This window comes from Bicyclus anynana, chromosome 23 (assembly GCF_947172395.1).
Source record: "Bicyclus anynana chromosome 23, ilBicAnyn1.1, whole genome shotgun sequence".
NCBI lineage: Eukaryota > Metazoa > Arthropoda > Insecta > Lepidoptera > Nymphalidae > Bicyclus > Bicyclus anynana.
The window spans coordinates 11,352,518-11,371,745 of NC_069105.1; the positions used below are offsets into that span (position 1 = coordinate 11,352,518).

General features: G+C 35.1%; 1 protein-coding gene across 1 annotated transcript; it reads right to left on the minus strand.

Annotated features, from left to right (window-relative positions):
* Positions 1 to 399: 399 nt before the first annotated feature.
* On the minus strand, positions 400 to 18,713 carry LOC112056817 (hemicentin-1). The gene is made up of 19 exons (XM_052888574.1): positions 18,437 to 18,713; positions 16,394 to 16,641; positions 14,952 to 15,077; positions 13,910 to 14,005; positions 12,891 to 13,031; positions 11,303 to 11,465; positions 10,302 to 10,486; positions 9,463 to 9,532; positions 9,176 to 9,333; positions 8,932 to 9,091; positions 8,584 to 8,838; positions 6,231 to 6,377; positions 5,695 to 5,832; positions 4,814 to 4,932; positions 3,405 to 3,638; positions 2,693 to 2,849; positions 1,807 to 2,504; positions 1,186 to 1,347; positions 400 to 615 (listed from the first exon to the last, which is right to left on the minus strand). Exons 1-19 carry the CDS (start codon positions 18,684 to 18,686, stop codon positions 400 to 402), a joined length of 3,723 nt encoding a protein of 1,240 aa, XP_052744534.1. The 5' UTR covers positions 18,687 to 18,713.
* Between the last annotated feature and the right edge of the window lie 515 nt (positions 18,714 to 19,228).

A 19,228-nucleotide genomic window follows, 5' to 3' on the forward strand; every position in this document is an offset into this window, starting at 1 on the left:
TTATATATCAAACTTCAAACGAACTTACCTTTTTTTTATTGTATACAAGGTAGCCCTTGACTACAATCTCAACTGATGGTAAGTGATGATGCAGTCTAAGATGGAAGCGGACTAACTTGTTAGGAGGGGGATGAAAATCCACACCCCTTAAGTTCGTTTGATTCTTAATTATAGTATGTATCACTATCGGTATTTTTGCTAATACGGGCTTAAAGTAGTCATATAATCTACGAAACCGTCCTAGTGAATATCGGGCAATGCGCTACACTGCGCGTGATTCGCACTTGGCCGGTTTTTATCTTTTAAAAAAATACTTATTGAAATTATTATAAGATAAAAATGATTCGTGGATAATCCGAATTTGAATTTTAATCTCGCCAAACAATGAATGAATAATAATCATCCAAAGATTCGGTAACCATCGTAGTCGAAGGCCTTTTCGAAGTCTTCTATACTGCAGCAGTAGATAAAACCTTTGTCAACGTCTTGCCAATGTTCGTACATCATCCAGGGTATTGTGTTACAGATATCCTTGCAAAGGATGTAAGATGATGCTGTAGACAACGTTAAGTCAGGAACGTTGACGTGAATTACCGCAAGTTGATCTTTAACCACCTGTTAGGAGATAGAATTGTTTACAGTTTAGTTTTAGTTTACACGCTTTCTTTTTTTTACTCTACTTTTAGAGTAATCTTGCTTTTTTACTTTATTTTAAAAGATTTCAATTCAGGCATCCTTTATTTTAAAAGATTACAATTATATAATGATTTATTTATTTTGCTACCATCCGCGAAAAGTCGACGAACCCATGCGATGTTGTAGAGTCAACATCTCCTGAGGATGCTCCGGTTTCGGGATGAAACGTACGTAGAGAGTATTTTGTCGGACCTGGGTGACGTTGTCGCATGGGTTCGTCGACTTTTCGCGGATGATAGCAAAATAAATAAATCATTATATAATCATGATGAACTTCCGCAAAGTAACGCCTGCTTCTATCCAATATTTAAAAGATTACAATTGTTTATTTTAATCGTAGTCCGCGTCTTCGCCTGCGTGTCTACTCTTTATCTATTCTATCTACTTTTTATGCTTGTCGACTTCTACTCTTATATCATTGTATGTAAATATTAGATTGATTGATTCATAAATTAATTAAATAAATTTTACAACACTGCAAATATTTACCCTCCATATGTACTGAGGTACTTGCAGTTTCTGGTTCAACTTGTCCTTTAAATATATCGCTGGAGTTTTGTTTCTTACAGATGTAGCACCTGTCCACATTGGTACTGCATCATCCGTATTTATGGTATACATTCTAACGCGACGCTCAACTTCATCCCAATTCTGAAAAAACAATGCAAGAAGGTTAGAACGATTTATAGCTTCTAGTTGGTTGAATTTTCAAGACAACTATCTGATTCTGATATCTGGGAATATGTTCATTTGTGTCATTTAATAAACCACGGCAACTCTACTTAGACTTAGAGGGAGAATTTAGAAAAATCATTTCAAAGGGGATTCCTATCATAATGTCTATGTGTGTGCAAGTTTCAGTGTGATTCACATATTTTACTTCAAATTCAAATGTATCAACTACGCTATTATCTGTACCATTTTGTTCCCACCTGTACATTAATCAAGTTATAGCAGTTACTCTGTTCTATTTCGTTTTATTACCTACATGCGTTTTTAGTTTTGTAATTATTACACGCAGTCGTCACATATTTGATTCATTAGAAAGTTTGTTGTATGTAGATGTATGTAGGTTTAATGAAAATTGCAAAGGAACTCGGATATACATACTTCTGATCCGCAAGTGCTCCATTGAGGTACAACATTTAAATAATGATATGTTGCCACTTGAGCTACTCCTGGTAGAACATCTTTTGGGTTCACTAATTGTCGTCGCATGAAGCAACACTTTTCATCACTTTTTAATGATTTGCCAATAAACGACGATATTGCATTGATTTGATTTCTGCAATCATACATATCTTCGTATTCCAATGTCAGATAGTTGCCTCTAGTGTATTGAGCTTTATGTATTGGTGTCATATTTGCTATAGCCTTATGGATATCGTGTACTACAAACAATGGTGTCTTCGTGAAGTTATCAAAGCAAACGCTATATACGGACATAAAAGACCCGCCGACGTCAAAACCAACACCTATTAGCGTAGTATTGCTTCCCCGACAGATTTGATTAAAATTTTTCGCTAATGGCACTACGTTCTTATCGCATGTGATTTCAGAAGCTAACACTGCTTTTCCTTCTAATTGAAACATTGAATCACCTACACAATACGTTGTTATATTGTTGCCATAGTTTTCATTGTTATGGGATATAAAAGATTCAGGACAGAATAGTGTGAAATATCTGTGCTTCAATATTCTTAGAAATCCATTTGATACTGTGAAAACTGGCCAACTTCGTTTTCTATTGCCCGTCGTCAATATGGGTTGTCGTGAAGTAAAATCGTCTTCCAGACTCATAAGGCACTCTAAGAAAATAAAAAGAAAATATGATATTTAAATGACACGGAAACAAAGTGTACAATGTTTTTATAAGAAGGAAGCTTATGGTTAACAGGTGAAATAAGTTGTAGAACAAAGACAAAAACGTTCTTTATATATAAAATATAATAAGAATCAATATAGTAATAAGATAATTCAACAAAGAAATATTTACCTCCTGCGACAATTTCAAAATCCCGTTGGATGGTACCAAATTCATTGCTCACACAGCATTTAATGTTTTTCCAATTTGGAATATTATTATTGTTCTTCATTATAAACGAATACTGACTCCCTCCCTCTATTATTTTGTTATTCATAATCCATTTTGTCTGAAATATTTTTTAAAAAATAGAAACCTTTTAGCCTATTATTCTTTTTAATTAATTATTTGGTTAACTACCAACCTTACAAGCTATATAATATTTTAATAACATAGGTAACAAGGCAAAATGTTTGGCCACTTATAGGTTAACACTACATGCTCTAAATAATAAGATTATCTTTATAATTATAATACTATTTATAAAAACAATTAAGAAGAAGGAGATCGAATCAGAAATGAAGAGTTCCGCAGAAGAACCAAAGTCCGACATAGCACACTGAGTCGTGAAGCAGAATTAGTGGCAACAGGCAGGGCACATAGTTCGAAGAGCCGATGGACGCCATTCCAGCACCTTGGTACGCCAGGTCCCAAGGAGCTGGAACCCTCCCCCATCCCCTCACTTATGTGCACCAAGAACATTAAGAGGGTTGCAGTGAGCGCTGGATACTGGCGGATCGATACCGTTTTGTTTTGAAATGCTAGAGGGTTATGACCAGCAGTGGACGTTCATGGCTATTACTGATGATTATAATTATAAACCGATAGTTCTGTAAAAACTCACTTTAGGTGTTGGATCTCCAGTAGCACTGCAATCTAACTGCGCTTCTGCTCCTTCTTCAAAAGTAATATATCTAGTGTTTCCTTCAGTAAGAAATTTTACTTTACTCCCAACTAAAATTCTGCTATGATATGAATAAGAGGCATATGATTTACTTATTCGGCATGTGTAATTACCGGCATTTGCCTTCGTCACGTTGTTTAGAGTTAGTGGACCAGTTCCGATCAGATGTCCATCCTAAATTCAAAGCATAAATACATAATATTATCAAATGGCAAAGTTAGTGCGATTGTGAAGTTGTGGGAGATAATCTCCAGATCTACAAAACCGCTCATAAATGATCCTATGGGTAATGCTTTTAACGAAGGAGAAGCCAGTCTCCTTACAAACTTAGGCCCAAATCAAATGATACAGAGCTGAAAATTAGCCATAAATTAGGACAATTCAGGAGAATTAACGAGGCTAATTTTCAAAGAAATCTATACTTGCCTAATCAGTTAAATTACTTTTTACAAATGGGTAATCATTTGAATCCCTTTGACATACAATTCCTGGTGTCTAACTAACAGGCGAGAGTTTTATTAAGCATTTGACACTTGACACATTAAACAAATTAAGATAATAATGTATTTGACTATGACATCTCATTCATTCATTGATTGATTTGACATTGACAGCACGCGTTTGCAAAGACAACTTATAATCAGTGAAATACGCATTAAAGAGAATATATAAATCACTGCGATCGGTGTGAAAATACTTAATGAAATTTAGAACATTATAGAAGATTTTTAGTACATTTTTAATTTCTGTATCGGTTAAATTTCAAACATCTTCTTTACCAGTAGAAAGCTACATCTATATCTAATAATACACGCTATATGTTATCCTCGTATTTCCACGAGAACTGCGAGAATAAAACTGCGATGTATCTGCTAGATCAGAATATAGTATTTAATTAAAAAATTAAAAACGCTTGACAGCATAAAATATAAAAACTGAAAAGAAATTAAAACAAGTCTTATCAAAATAAAAATCTTTCTATAATTTTAAAAACTTATCTATTCCAAGAATCTAGTTCTTCATGGAGCTCTTCTTACATTATATCATCTCATTCTTATATCATATTTTTCAAGATTGTATTAAGACAGTTAACAAAAGTTTTTATTTTATTTCGAGAGTTAATAATTCGTTTAAATAAATAAAATAGAAAAATCAAAGTAAATGAATTTAGTAAATATATAATAGTAAGGGTTATCTCTATCAGAATGTACATTATAAACAAAAATTATTATGCTATAAAAACATAACAACGTAGGTAAAAAAGAAACAAGGAAAATACTAGTTTAACTCGAGTGATAACTGAGGGTCGCAAATAAAAATTGAAATCATGCTTATAAATGTCTTCTTACCTTATACCACCGTATTGAATTAATGGCTATCATATCATCTCCGCAAGGCATTTTAAATGTTTGGTCATCTACAAGATAGATTGGGCTATTGCTGGGAAAATTATTTATCGGTGGATATGCTGAAAGAATTATTTTCGTATTTTTAATGTATGATTATTATATAATTTATTCTTAAATTATAATTATTGTCTTTAAATTTTAATGTGTTTTTTTAAATCTTTGATATTCTTTATGATTTTTAATCTATGCTCAAATTATTTATTTCTGGAGTACGGACTAATACTAGCACTAATTTTCCATTCGGTGGCAGCAGGCGGCTCAGGATCGTGAGGTTTGGGATATGATGATGATGATAATGATGATGATGATGATGATGATGATAATGATGATGGTGATGATGATGATGATGATGATGATGATGATGATGATGATGATGATGATGATGATGATGATGATGATGATGATGATGATGATGATGATGATGATGATGATGATGATGATGTTGTTGATGATGATGATGATGATGATGATGATGATGATGATGATAATGATGATGGTGTACCTCCACTACGTAGGAGTCCCTTCGTCAAAAGTTTAAAGAAATAGGTATACTAACAGTAGTCTGTCAATATATATATAATAGCATAATCTATGTAAGACAAAATATTAATTTGTACAAACGAAAAGGAGATTTAAACCCACGTCTTACCAGACACGGGCATAAGTTAATTATTTTGATTTGATTTTTTACCATTAGAAAGCCACGTTATCTGTGAGTGTCCTAGGCTACAGTTTATACCCACGAGGATAGGAACTACGCGGCTGAAACCGTGGGGTGACTGATAGTAAAATAGGAGCATGTATTGAAATAATGGACTTACGATGAACATTAACTTCGTAATCCATTGTATCGTTGCCGTATTCATTTTCTGCTTTGCAAGTATAGGTACCTTTGGACTTTGAGCTGACGTCCTTTACTATAAGTGTATCCCCGTATAAAATGTCATACCTCTCGTTATCTAGACAGAGATAAATAATGTTAGATCGTTAAACTGCCTCACTGTTTCAGTGCGTGGCTTCAGATCATAAGGTTCTAGGTTCGAGTTCTAAGCATTTTTCTTTTCTTATCTTTCTCGTCTTCTGAGAATATATTTATCAAGTTTATTGGAGATTACTTAGGTGCAAAATCCAGTAATTTGCCCAAATATAATAATGTAGTGTCTATTTCATGACATCTTCTGATGCTTGTCTCTTGAGCCTTTTAAAAGTTGTACCAGGTTTCTTCATCATTAGCTTCCTTGCAAGTTGATTTGTATGTTTCCAAACACGTGTGATTCATTGTAGTATGTCACAATTTTGAAAAAAATCAAAAAATAACATTAAAAAAGTATAAAATTTTAAGAATATCACCTTATACCTTCAATAGTAATTCCATTAAATAACCATTTTAAAGTTGGTTTTGGGTTACCCGTTGCTATGCAAATTAATTGAAATAGCTTGTCTCCTTCTACAAGATCCATGATGTTTTGCACAAATTCTTTTACTGGCACTATTAAAGCTGGCACTGCAAATAAACCATCAATAGTTTTGAACCATTGGAGTCCAAAGGGTCTGGTATTTTTTCGTATTCGTAGAAAAAACCAGTCACTAGTTTTCACATTCAATGATACTACGATCACAATAACATTGCAATTGCAACCTTCCATGCAAACCACGAAGGTCATGAAAATGAAAACTTTTGTGTAGCTACCAGTAGTGAAGGATGGAGTTTTGACAAAGTAAGCCGTTCCAAATGATAGCAAATTCATACTGCTTGAAACAAACTCTTTTTTGTCATACATTGATACATATATATATTCATTACAATAATGAATATTTATATACGGATTTTTAAAAGGTAACCCGGCGGGAATCGGCCTGTATGGACTCTTTGCCGCTGGTAGCTACTCTGGTAAATTTTTGGGATTTCTCGAATAAAAAGGTGTTTTGCTTAAGTCCGTTTTATAAAAATGTATTTTAATAAATATTTTTTAATACACACACAAGTTCCAAACCATCTTAATTACCATGATACTAGTAAATAAAATGATGAAGGGGAAATTTTGTAATAAAATCATCTATCTCTATTGTTATTAAATAAATTAAATCTATTTAATACTAGCAAACGCCCGCGACTTCGTCCGCTCTTAGACATCTTTAATCCTGCCCTTCAGTAGTATCGCTGTAAAAATGGAGTAACTTCTCTCGTTTTCCCAACATTTCTCTTCACTGCTCTGCTCCTATTGATTGTAGAGTTATGAAAAGTATACTTTAACCTGCACAGGAGTAAGAAGAATAATTGTACCAAGTTTTTAACCGACTTCAAAAAGGAGGAGGTTCTCAATTCGGTCGGTATTTTTTTTTTTTTTATGTATGTACACCGATTACTCAAAGACGCCTGGACCGATTTCTAAAATTCTTTTTTTGTTTGAAACGGTATAGTCCCCATTTAGTCCCATTGCCATCATGTCAAGATCTGATGATGGAATTCTGGAGAAATTGAGGGGAACTTTCGAAAATTATATGGGTGTCTAGTGTGTTCATATACTCTTCCATTTAGTACTTTTAAGCACTACAATTTCATGAAGGTTTACAATCGATCTGATGATGGAGCCATAAAACAAACGAGGGAACTCCTCGGCGATTTACAGCAGTTACCTTGTGTTTGGGCTTGATTAATTTGTATTAATGAGAACTTTCCACATAGATAGGTTGTGACTGTCATTTAGGGGTATTGCCAAGGACAATTAAGGGAACTCCTTAACAGTTTACAGTATCTACCTTGTGTTTGGCCTTGATTAATTCGTATTGCTGAGAACTTTCTAGCTAGATGAGTTGTGTCTGTTATTAGGGGTCTGATGATGAAGACCAAGGTCAATTAAGGGAACCCCTTAACGGTTTACGGTAGCTACCTTGTGCTTGGGCTTGATTAATTTGTATTGCTGAGAATTTTGTACCAAGATGGGTTGTGACTGTCATTAGGGGTCTGATGTGTTCGTTTGAGATGAAATTTTACACTAAAAATGGAAAAATAATAAAAATTTAAATAAAAAAAATACAACCGACTTCAAAACCTAAAAACTTACCCACTAAACTAAAAAGTGAAAAATAACATCATAATATGTTCTACCTGCTGATCAGTATGAAGGCGGTGCTTAGCCGGTGTTGTCTTAATTTAAGCCATTTCTGACAGGACCACATGAAACAACACTGTCTGCAAAATCTAAATCTATAAGATATTCTCACATGGCTTGAATTATTACGTCACCGGCTAAGCACCGCCTTCATACTGATCAGCAGGTAGAACATATTATGATGCTATTTTTCACTTTTTAGTTTAGTGGGTAAGTTTTTAGGTTTTGAAGTCGGTTGTATTTTTTTTATATAACAAACACACAGACAGACAAAAAATTTACTGATTGCATTTTTGGCATCAGATTTTTAGCGATCTCTGTTCTGTGATCACTAATCACCCCCTGATAGTTATTTTGGAAATATATTTCATGTACAGAATTGACGTCTCTACAGATTTATTAAAAGTATAGATAGATGATTAAAAATTTAAAATAAAATATTTTCTATGGAATATGTGTATTCTATTGTATGATATATATATGTATTGTTTGCTTTATTGAATTAATATTTATTTTTTTCAATACTTCAAATATAAGTAATTAACAAAGTTTGGAACGTTTGGGTCGTACTATAATTACTTATTGAAAATACTGTACCTGCACCGGTTAAAATAACGTTGAATTTATACTCTACGTTTTCATCTCCATTACTGGCTTTCACGGAATATTTTCCATCATATCCGGGTTTCGCATTTTTTATTTTTAAAAAAGAACTGCCAGAAGAAGTTTTTATTTCCAAGTTCTCATTATTATTAATTTCTTTACCATCTTGAAACCAGATAATAGTTACTGGCGGTGATGCATCAATTTTTAAACTTAATTCAACGGATTTACCGATTTCTACAGCGACATCTAATAAATTAAAAAAAAACTATAAATATTACTTATTGTTGTCTATAACTCCAATCAAATTAAAAAAATAATTAAATACATTAAACTAATAACCTTCTGGATATTTTTTGACGGTAAATTTTTTATTTGTTGTAACTATAACAAAGTCGAAATCGATTGCAAAGTTTTTGGCTTTGCAGATAAATGTAGTATTTTCAATAACGTTATTTATGTGAAGAGTGCTTATATACTCGTCTAGAGCTATTGTGTTGATCTGGAAGAAACAAATAATTTTTTAAAAATATATTTTTTTAATAATTTTGTAAATTATATTGTATACGTCAAGAATATACTGCACCGAGGAATTCATAGTGTTATTGTATTTATCTTCCCACGTAATATGTGGCTGAGGAAATCCACCAACTTTACATTTTAATTCCAAAGCCTCGCCAAACTTCGCTATCACTTCTTGTGCCCCCAAAATTGTGACTGTCGCCGGCTTTTCTTTCGGCATTTCTGTAAAAAACAAACAAAAATGTTCAAAGTAAACTATTTATATCTGAACATTAACATATACATACAATACATATTATTATTTTCTTATTTTTCATTATAAATGTAATTAAGTATTTAGAAATAAGTTACCTTCTTCATATTCTATTGTTGTTGGAGATACTCTTGTTAATAATTCTTTTGATTTTGTTAATCCTTTTACCTAAAATAAAGATTGTTGTCGTATAATCTTTATGTCATTTATATTTCACCGTTTATTCAATTTAAACTTTTTTCAGTATAAAAATTTAAATTGAATTTGAGAAAAATCTATTCTGAGACAATTCTCAGCCGTTCTTACATTGATCTTGGTTTCTTATTTCATTAATGCTTTATTCATGAGTTCTTTTCTGTTTTCGACTCAGTTACAAGTCAAATTATGTTAATTACTGACATGGGCTTCCTCTACTGCCAATATCACCTGTTCGTAGTGCATCCTGCAGATGGACCAACGAGGCTCTGGCGACCGATAAATGGCGGTATAACCATTTCAATTAGGCTACACTGCTTAGTGTCACAGACCGGTGTCGGGCCCAGCGACAGCGTACGAGAAACTCCGGGAAATCTTTTCGTCCAAAATCCCTGAGAGCCTGAAGACAAAAGGCTTAGTCGCTAACTATAGGCCTCAAAGATACTCAGTGAGCGATGGAGCGAGCTATGGTTGAAGATTATTTGCGTGATCTAATCTGTAGAAGAACCAAAATTACGGCGAGTCGCGAAGCTGAAGTGGCAGTGGGCAGGGCCGGCAGGGATCCCAAGGTGATGGAATGGCGACCCCGCACCAGAATGCGCAGTGAGGGTCGATCCTCTACTAGGTGGACCGAAGACATCTAGCGTGTTGCAAGGAGCTGCTGGATGGTGGCGCCTCGAGACCGTATTGTTTGAAAGTCTATGCCATGATGGTGACGATGATGACTAACTTGTTATCTTACCGCAATTTTAAACGTCTGTTGAGGTACAGAAAATGGTTCTGTGATATATAGCTGTTGATCGGAGTCTATCAATTTAAGTGGTAATTCTATGATAAAATCGTCGTCAATGTTCCATAGTTCAACAGTTTTTAGAATAACTTCTTGTTCTTTATCATCTAATACTATAGCCAGATAAGACTTTTTGTCTGAAATCAATCAACATAATATTAATTAGTTAGCAGTGAAAGTTTTTTTACCATTGCTAGATTTATCGTCGTGGTATTTGCGAATATAAAAAAGGTCAATTTAGTATCTAAATCTTTTTTTTTATTTAAATTAAGAATATTTAAATTTTCAGTAAATAAAAATAAATATTCAGACCTCCTTTTTAGAAAGATTTCATAGGTATTATAAGGCTTTTAAATTTTAATATTATTTCGTACTTGATTATTAAAAATGTATTACATATTTATACTCTCAGATGTCTTTTACTCGTAGAGATATTACTGTTATCAAAGTTTATACTTTTAGCAAAACAGGAAAATTAAACACATTAGGTATATGTTATTCATAGTATCATTACTGACATTATTAAATAAATGCAATAGGTCACTCATCACGAAATCACGAAAACCACTTGATGTATTAAAATGTTATTTGGTAGGGAGGTAATTCATAGTTAGTAGATATCCGCTAAGAACGGATTTTGCAAAAGGTCTTCTGCCCTTAGACCTCCTTAATCCAAGAAGGTCTAAGGGCAGACGACATCGCGAGCGTCCCCTAGTTTCTTATCTATACTAATATTATAAAGCTGAAGAGTTTGTTTGTTTGTTTGATTGAAAGCGCTAATCTCAGGAACTACTGGTCCGATTTGAAAAATTCTTCCGTGTAAGGTAGCCCATTTATCGAGGAAAGTTATAAGCTATAAATTATCCCCGTATACTTACGGGAACGGGAACCACGCGAGTAAAACCGCGCGGCGTCAGCTAGTAATATTATAGTAGGTAATAAGTATATTTCACCTTTAACAGGTTTCTTAGCTGTCTCATCTAATGAACGTGGCTTATCAGAAGAAAAGCCGTGCTGGAAACTTATAGATGTTGAAGCTGTTACATGAACTGTGACATCGGCACAATTGGTTACACTTATGCTGTATTCACCCACTTCACCTTTTAACTTCACGATCTGAATAAAACAAAGACATCAAGAGCTGGCGCTTTGCCCAAAAGATAAGACTTGCCATCCAGAGGGGTAGAGCGTATTTGGTACCTTACCTATGGGTGAACAATTAGATGGTGTATATTTGTTATAATAATAGTATTTACTTAAAATTTAAATTTTATTATTGACTAGCGGACGCCCGCGACTTCGTCCACGTGGAATTCAGTTTTTCACAAATCCTGCGGGAACCATGGATTTTTCCGGGATGAAAAGTAGTATAAGCCTATGTGTTAATCCAGATTAAAAAATCTATTTACATTCCAAATTTCAACCAAATCGCTTCATTAGCCGCAGCGTAAAAGAGGAACAAACATACTTACACACAAACTATCGCCTTTATAATATCAGTGTGATAGTGTAAAGTGTGATGATTTAATTCTTCTATCAGTTATTTATGTGAAAATAACAAAAACCTTAATTAATACGTTATAAAACATACTAATATTATAAAGACGAAAGATTTCATTGTTTGTTTGTATAGACTCTGAAATTATTGGACCAATTTGAAAAACTCTTTCTCCAGTGTAAAGCTATGAAAAATGGCATCCCTTTGTTGTGGATATCCAGTCAACCCGCACAATAAGTTTTGCATCAACGTTTCTTAGAACTGCCATGCCATGCCATTTCTGAAAATGAAGATGTGGAATGCCTTTCCGGCATTGTTTCCTGACTCATACAATTTGTGCACAGGAGAGGTGCGGTGCGGCAGCGACGCGGCGCCGGAGCGGTGTCGCTGCGGCGTTCCGCATACAAATAACAATGATATGCCACACGGTGCGTTTCGGCGCCGCGTCGCACGCCGCAACACGCTGCGACGGTCGCGGCGCGGCGGAGCGGAATCGTTGCGGCGTCCCGCATACATATATCAATGATATGCCCCAAGGCGCCGCAGACACACTTTCTGCCACGGCGCCGCACAGAACCGTGTAGCTTCACTCTTTGACGTTTGGACGCACTAGTGCCATATATCTTGTATATATCCCTGGATACAGTAACCAACATAGCACCAAAAATTGTTAAAAATATTTTGATAGTTTTAATCTATATAATAAATCTGTAGATAGATCAAGTCTGTACATGAAATATATTTCCAAAATAACTATCAGGGAGTGATTAGTGATCGATACTGATGCCAAAAATACAATCAGTAAAATTTTTGTCTGTCTGTCTGTATGTTATAGAAACAAAAACTCCTCGACGTATTTTAACGAAACTTGCTACAGTTATTCTTCATACTCCTGGGCAAGTTAATGTATACTTTTCATCACGATCGAATAGGAGCAGAGCAATGAAGAACATTTTTACAGCGGTACTACTGTAAGGGCTGGATTAAAGAGGTTTAAGGGCGGACGAAGTACGAATAAGGACGAATAACTATAAATTACGTACTGTTGTGTTCTGGGAGGAAACGAATTGTTGGATCTCCGCTGGACTACCGTCTGGTCCGATCACATCGAGGTCATCATCAATTAAAGACTTCGGAGCTGATAAAGCTATAACGATTTCCCAAAGGTCGCTGTCCACTGTAAACTGAAATATTTAAAAATGCAGTCATGTTTTTTTTTATATCAAACTAGTAGACGCCGCGCGGTTTCACCCGTGTGGTACCCGTTCCCGTAGAAATACTGAGATAAAATATAACCTATACCCTTCCTCGATAAATGGGCTATCTAACCCTGAAAGAATTTTTCAAATCGGACCAGTAGTTTCTGAGATTAACGCGTTCAAACGAATAAACTCTTCAGCTTTATAATATTAGTATAGACTTGACTTATTGTGGCCAAAAGAAAAACCCAGTCTCCATGCAAGCTAGGGCATAAAAAATTCAAACGATACAAAGCTTAAAATTGGCCATAAATTAGAACATATAAGAAGATCTCATGAGGCCAATTTTCAGAAAAATCTACAATGGTTTTTTTTGAATTTTTTCAATTACTTGAAGGTGCATTTGCGCAACTTGATCGAAGCCGTTTGACATCAAATTCATTACATGATCTGTGTCAAACTGACAATTTTGTCAAAATCTCTAGAAAAACTGACAGTTCGATAAAAATAACAGTAGATCGGCCCAGCTGGGGATCCAACCCAGACTTATGTCTTGTAAATCATGTGCGCATACCACTGCGTCACGAAGGCCGTCAAGGTAGGAGAATAAATTGAAATGCAAAATCAGGACTGAATATTTATTTCTGAACTAGTAGACGCCGCTTGTTTTCCCCCGCGTGGTTCCCGTTCCCGTAGGTATACGGAGATAAAATATAGTCTGTAGCCTTTCTCGATAAATGGGCTATCTAACACTGAAAGAATTTTTCAAATCGTACCAGTAGTTCCCGAGATTAGCGCGTTCAATTATAATTAAAATATTAGTATAGATAATGATATGTACTAAGGAAACAATATAAGCTTACATTGTATTTCTTTTCGCACTCGGCTGCATCTTGAAAAGTTTTCCGTAAAAGGGTAGTCCTTTTATTATTTAAATTTACTAAAATATAATCAATTATCTGAAAAAAATACACAGTCATATGATCCGGCATTAGAAATATAACCCTCATCTGTTATCTATTAGTGATAAGGAATAAATGATAGATAATATTTACAGTGACACATTGCAAAGAAACCACGAACTAGATCAAAGGCAACTTCATCATATCAGCCGATGGACGTCCACTGCAGGACATAGGCCTTTTGTAGGGACTTCCAAACATCACGATACTGAGCCATCTGCATCCAGCGAATTCCTGCGACTCGCTTGATGTCGTCAGTCCACCTGGTGGGGGGGTCGGCCAACACTGCGCTTACTAGTGCGGGGTCGCCATTCCAGCACTTTGGGACCCCAACGTCCATCGGCTCTTCGAACTATGTGCCCCGCCCATTGCCACTTCAGCTTCGCAACTCGTTGGGCTATGTCTGTGACTTTGGTTCTTCTGCGTTCAAAGGCAACTTAATACTGTTAAATTAGGCATAAAATAAGCATTCATTTGACATATTACACATCTAAATAATGGATGAGGGTATATAAATATTACTCAACTGTTTATATCTGGCAACCCCACAGTTGCAGTGTGAACGCAGGCAACCCTTACGTTTTAAAATCGTACAGTGGTTAAGAGATAATACCTACCCCATTTCTGTTGGGTAGGTAGGTATATTCTTTTAACTAGTGTATGATTTTATAAGATCTGTCGCAAGTCAAGCAAAAAAAGCGGCATAGCCTTACTATACTTTTCTCGAAGCAATTCAAGCCATTTTCGACAACAATTCTACTTTTGGGTACTCAATTCAGACTTCTGGTTTTATCCACAACGAAGTACTTATAACTTCGTTGTGGATTCGAAAACCAGAAGCCTGAATTGAGTATCCAAAAGTATGCGGCTTTGCCTCATTGCACAAAAATCATTCGTGCTATAATGACCGCCATTACATGCCACTGACTTAAATAAGTATTACCTGGCTTATCTCTTGTTTTAAAATATGAAACACCTGCCCTGAGGTGGCTGTAGCTAGATTGTTGTATACGGTGTGCTGCTCCTCCACTTTGTCCTTTTTACATTGGCCGGTCAAAAGGAAAGTCACCTGTAAAAATAATACTGAATCTGGTCATCTGTCTGGCTGAGGCTTCGGCCGTGGCTGTAGCCACCACCACCACCACTACTGTGTCTATTGTGGTTATTACCACTGTTCGGACTTTTCTTACAAACATTTTTAGTAAGCATTCTCTGCCCTGAGTTCTGAAGTTACAACTTAGTGCCTCGGAACAGGAGTGCGATTCAACTGTTTTACACATCATCATCATCATTTCAGCCGATGGACGTCCGCTGCAGGACATTTGAATCAGGATCAAAGTACAGACACTCGATTTGTACTCTTTTATTATAGTGTAGAAGATTTTATTTATTTAATTTATTTATTTATTCGGAAGCCAACGTTGTATACAAAAAAAAACTTATGACTAATTAAACATAACATGCATTAAAATGTAATATGCTACATTGTACACCCCACTTACAGGCTAACTCAACATGCGTTTATTTTAATACAATTCTTAATTTACCATTAAAAACAAAAGAAACAAAAACTAAATCTACCTACCACTAAAAATAAAAAAAAGAAACTAAATGAAAGAAAGAAAAAAAAATGTAATTACAACAATAATAATGGGAATTAACAATAAGTAATTACATTTAAAACAAAAACAGAATGCATTTAAAGTACATTATTCTTCGACATATGTTTTTTAACTTTACTTTTAAAAGAATTAGAACCGCTATTGAAAATATCCAGATTTGCCATTTTAAAAATATTATTATACGATCTCACTATTCTTTCAATAGGAGCATTTCTCCCCAGATTAGTTTTTGTGATTCTTGGCCTAAAAGTTAGTTTATTTTTAATGTGAGATCTAGCATTTTTATTCGGCACTGCAAGTTTTACCCTATTCAGCAACTCCGAGTTATCTATTTTAAAATTAACAATTTTGTGCAAAAAACAAAGGTCTATCAAATCTCTACGGAGATAGATGATAGACAACTAATAAATAACGTTTTTCTAATTGTAGTTTTTTTAAACATGGCTATGATATACCATTTTAGAATCCTCACCCACATTTGATACCCATATTGCAATATTAGAAAAAAAATTTTTTTTTTTCACCTCACAGCCACACAATATAGCGTCTCACAGTCGTCTTGTTATTTTTTTTAGTTTCACCTATCTAAGAACACTTGGGTTATTGAGACAAATCTAACGATATCCTAATTACGTAAATCCGTCCAGTGGTTTGGAAGATATGAGGTAAAAAAGAATATTCCATACACACATTCACACGCGCGAAAAACATAACCCTTCTTGCAGTCGGATAAAAAGGAAGATTGAAAAAAGGTCACGAATACCTGAATGGATTTTTTCAGGGCCAAACTCTTTACATAGTCATATTTCTGATAATCCTTCGCGGATGCGTCGGTGAAAACGTACAGATATGAGTGCGGTTTGCTAGTATTTAATCCAAGTTCGATTCCTGTCAGAGACATTTCTGGACAATCAGCGCCACCTAGTACTTTCACATCACGTAAAGATGTTTCGAACTCGTCGCGTTTATTTGTTTTCACTTCTAAAGTTGCAGCTTCTACTCCCCAACCCGCTGTAAAAAACATAATCGGTGCTATTATTAATACAGAAAACTAGCGAACGCCAGGGACTTCGTTTCATCATCATCATTATCAACCCATATTCGGTTCACTGCTGAGCTCGAGTCTCCTCTCAGAATGAGAGGGGTTAGGCCAATAGTCCACCACGCTGGCCCAATGCGGATAGGCAGACTTCACACATGCAGAGAATTAAGAAATTTCTCAGGTATGCAGGTTTCCTCACGATGTGTTCCTTCACCGTTTGAGACACCTGATATTTAATATCTCAAAATGCACACAACTGCAAAGTTGGAGGTGCATGCCCCGGACCGGATTCAAACCCACACCCTCCGGAATCGGAGGCAGAAGTCATATCCACTGGGCTATCACGGCTCTCGCTGGACTTTGTTTACGAGATACATTTACGACATACATTCCGTACGTGTTTTCACAAATCCCACGGAAACCATCGATTTTTTCGAGATATCAAAAAAATATTATAAAAACAAAAAACCCGACTGCTTAATGAACTGAAAAGAGAGAAAGAGAGATTTATGTTGCCGCATGCGGTGACAAACATTGGTATTTCATTCATTCATTTTATCATTCTTTGCCCGTAAGAAAGCACCACAAAGAACTTAGTCATAACTTTTAAATGGCTCAACCGATTTTCATCAAATATATCTACGAGTAAGAACACTTGAAAGTACTAACTATTAGTAAAATATTATATAGGCCAATAAAGACCTGATGTATATTGTATATTAATTTAGAATATATTAATTTACATAGGCAAATTGTAGCGTGTATAATATAATATTAATAGTAAGATATTTATTAAAGTACAAATATATAAGGATTGTTACAGAAATTAAAACTGAAAATAAAAAATTTTGAATGAGTTATTCTCTCTCTCTAGTCGGTCCCTCATGACTGACGATCGTGACCACCTTGGCGAGTCATCGTTTGGTTTACAATGCTCCTCCATCGAGTACGGTCGCTGGCCATTTGGACGGCACTGTAAAAGGTTCGGGCTCCTGCTTCCTTTAGAAGATCGCATTTGATGCGTTCGAGATGTGGTGTTGGAGGCGAATGTTACGTGTACCGTGGACTGCCAAACGCACAAATGTATCAATTCTTTCACAGCTTCAAATTAAAACACGTCTCTCAACCATCTGTCTACACTCAACAGCGCATCCTCAGTTATTTTGGACATATCACACGCCGTGGGAACGAAAACTTGGAAAAAAATATTGTAGTGGGAAATGTGCAAGGCAAACGGCCACGAGGTAGATCCCCAACCCGATGGTCCGATCTTCTAAAGGAAATGAGTTATTAAAATGAAATAAATAAAGAAAGGCTCCGACTTGCGTTGGAGGGATGCAGCTGATTTATAAAAAAAAAAAAACACTTGAAAGTAGCTATGATGCCACAGACTGACAGACTGATAGAGAGGCACGTAAACTTATAACGCCCCTCTTTTTGCGCCAGGGGTTAATAAAAACATTATTACTATTAAATCATAGACAGAAAATTCAATTTTATTTATATGTCAAGTGTTTGTATACTGAACGATTAACCATACCTACAGGACAGAGTAGAATGTATTAAAAAAAAAATCCATGAGCAAATGAGATCTTTTTTTTTTATTCTTAACAAGTTAGCCCTTGACTATAATCTCACCTGATGGTAAGTGATGATGTAATCTAAGATGGAAGCGGGCTAACTTGTTAGGAGGAGGATAAAAATCCACGCTCCTATCGGTTTCTACACGACATCGGAGCAAATAATACGAAAAAAAATACTTACTCGCAGGATCATTAAAAGTCACGATAATAAACTCATCTACTATTGACGAATTAGAGTTATATACAGCGTTGAAAATATCGTCAGTTCTTCGTTTAACTTCACCAATTTCTGTATCCATGGAATAGGTGCTATCAATAACAAACGTCGTGCTAACTTTGGTTTCTTTTCCACTTACATTACTTAAAAGAACTAAGAATGATATTAAAACTAAAGTCTTTTTAACGATCATTGCATTGAGAATACACCACATGGCACTACGAAGAAATGTTAATGACTGATTGTAGGGGCATCACACTTGAATCAGATTTATTTCTGCACTATTTTTATCATACGTTCAGTATTATTATCAGAGTGGAAATAACGGCAATTAGCGGTATTTATAATAATAAACAGAAATGTCGTGGCTTTGATTTATGAGGTAGATATAAATTTTCGAGTATAAATCACAGTTTTATAAGTTAGTAGACTATAACTCCTTAAATAGCAATTGCTACTTAGCTGTATAGTTTTTCTTGTAATTTCAATAAATATTCTACTCCTATAAATAACCCTTTAGCAGGCAGGGGGGGGGGGGGGGCACACTTGACTCTAAAATTAGCGCTTAGAATGTTGATGTCTTACAAACGGATTTCTAAATCGAAAACTAGTGGTACAAGGCTCCTTATATATTTTAAAGACCTATCCAACGATATCCCACACTATCAGATAAACTTACTTATTGAGGAGGTACCCTAAAAAAATATTTCTCAACATTTTATTTTAAGACTTTGTTTACATTTTTAATGTACACGC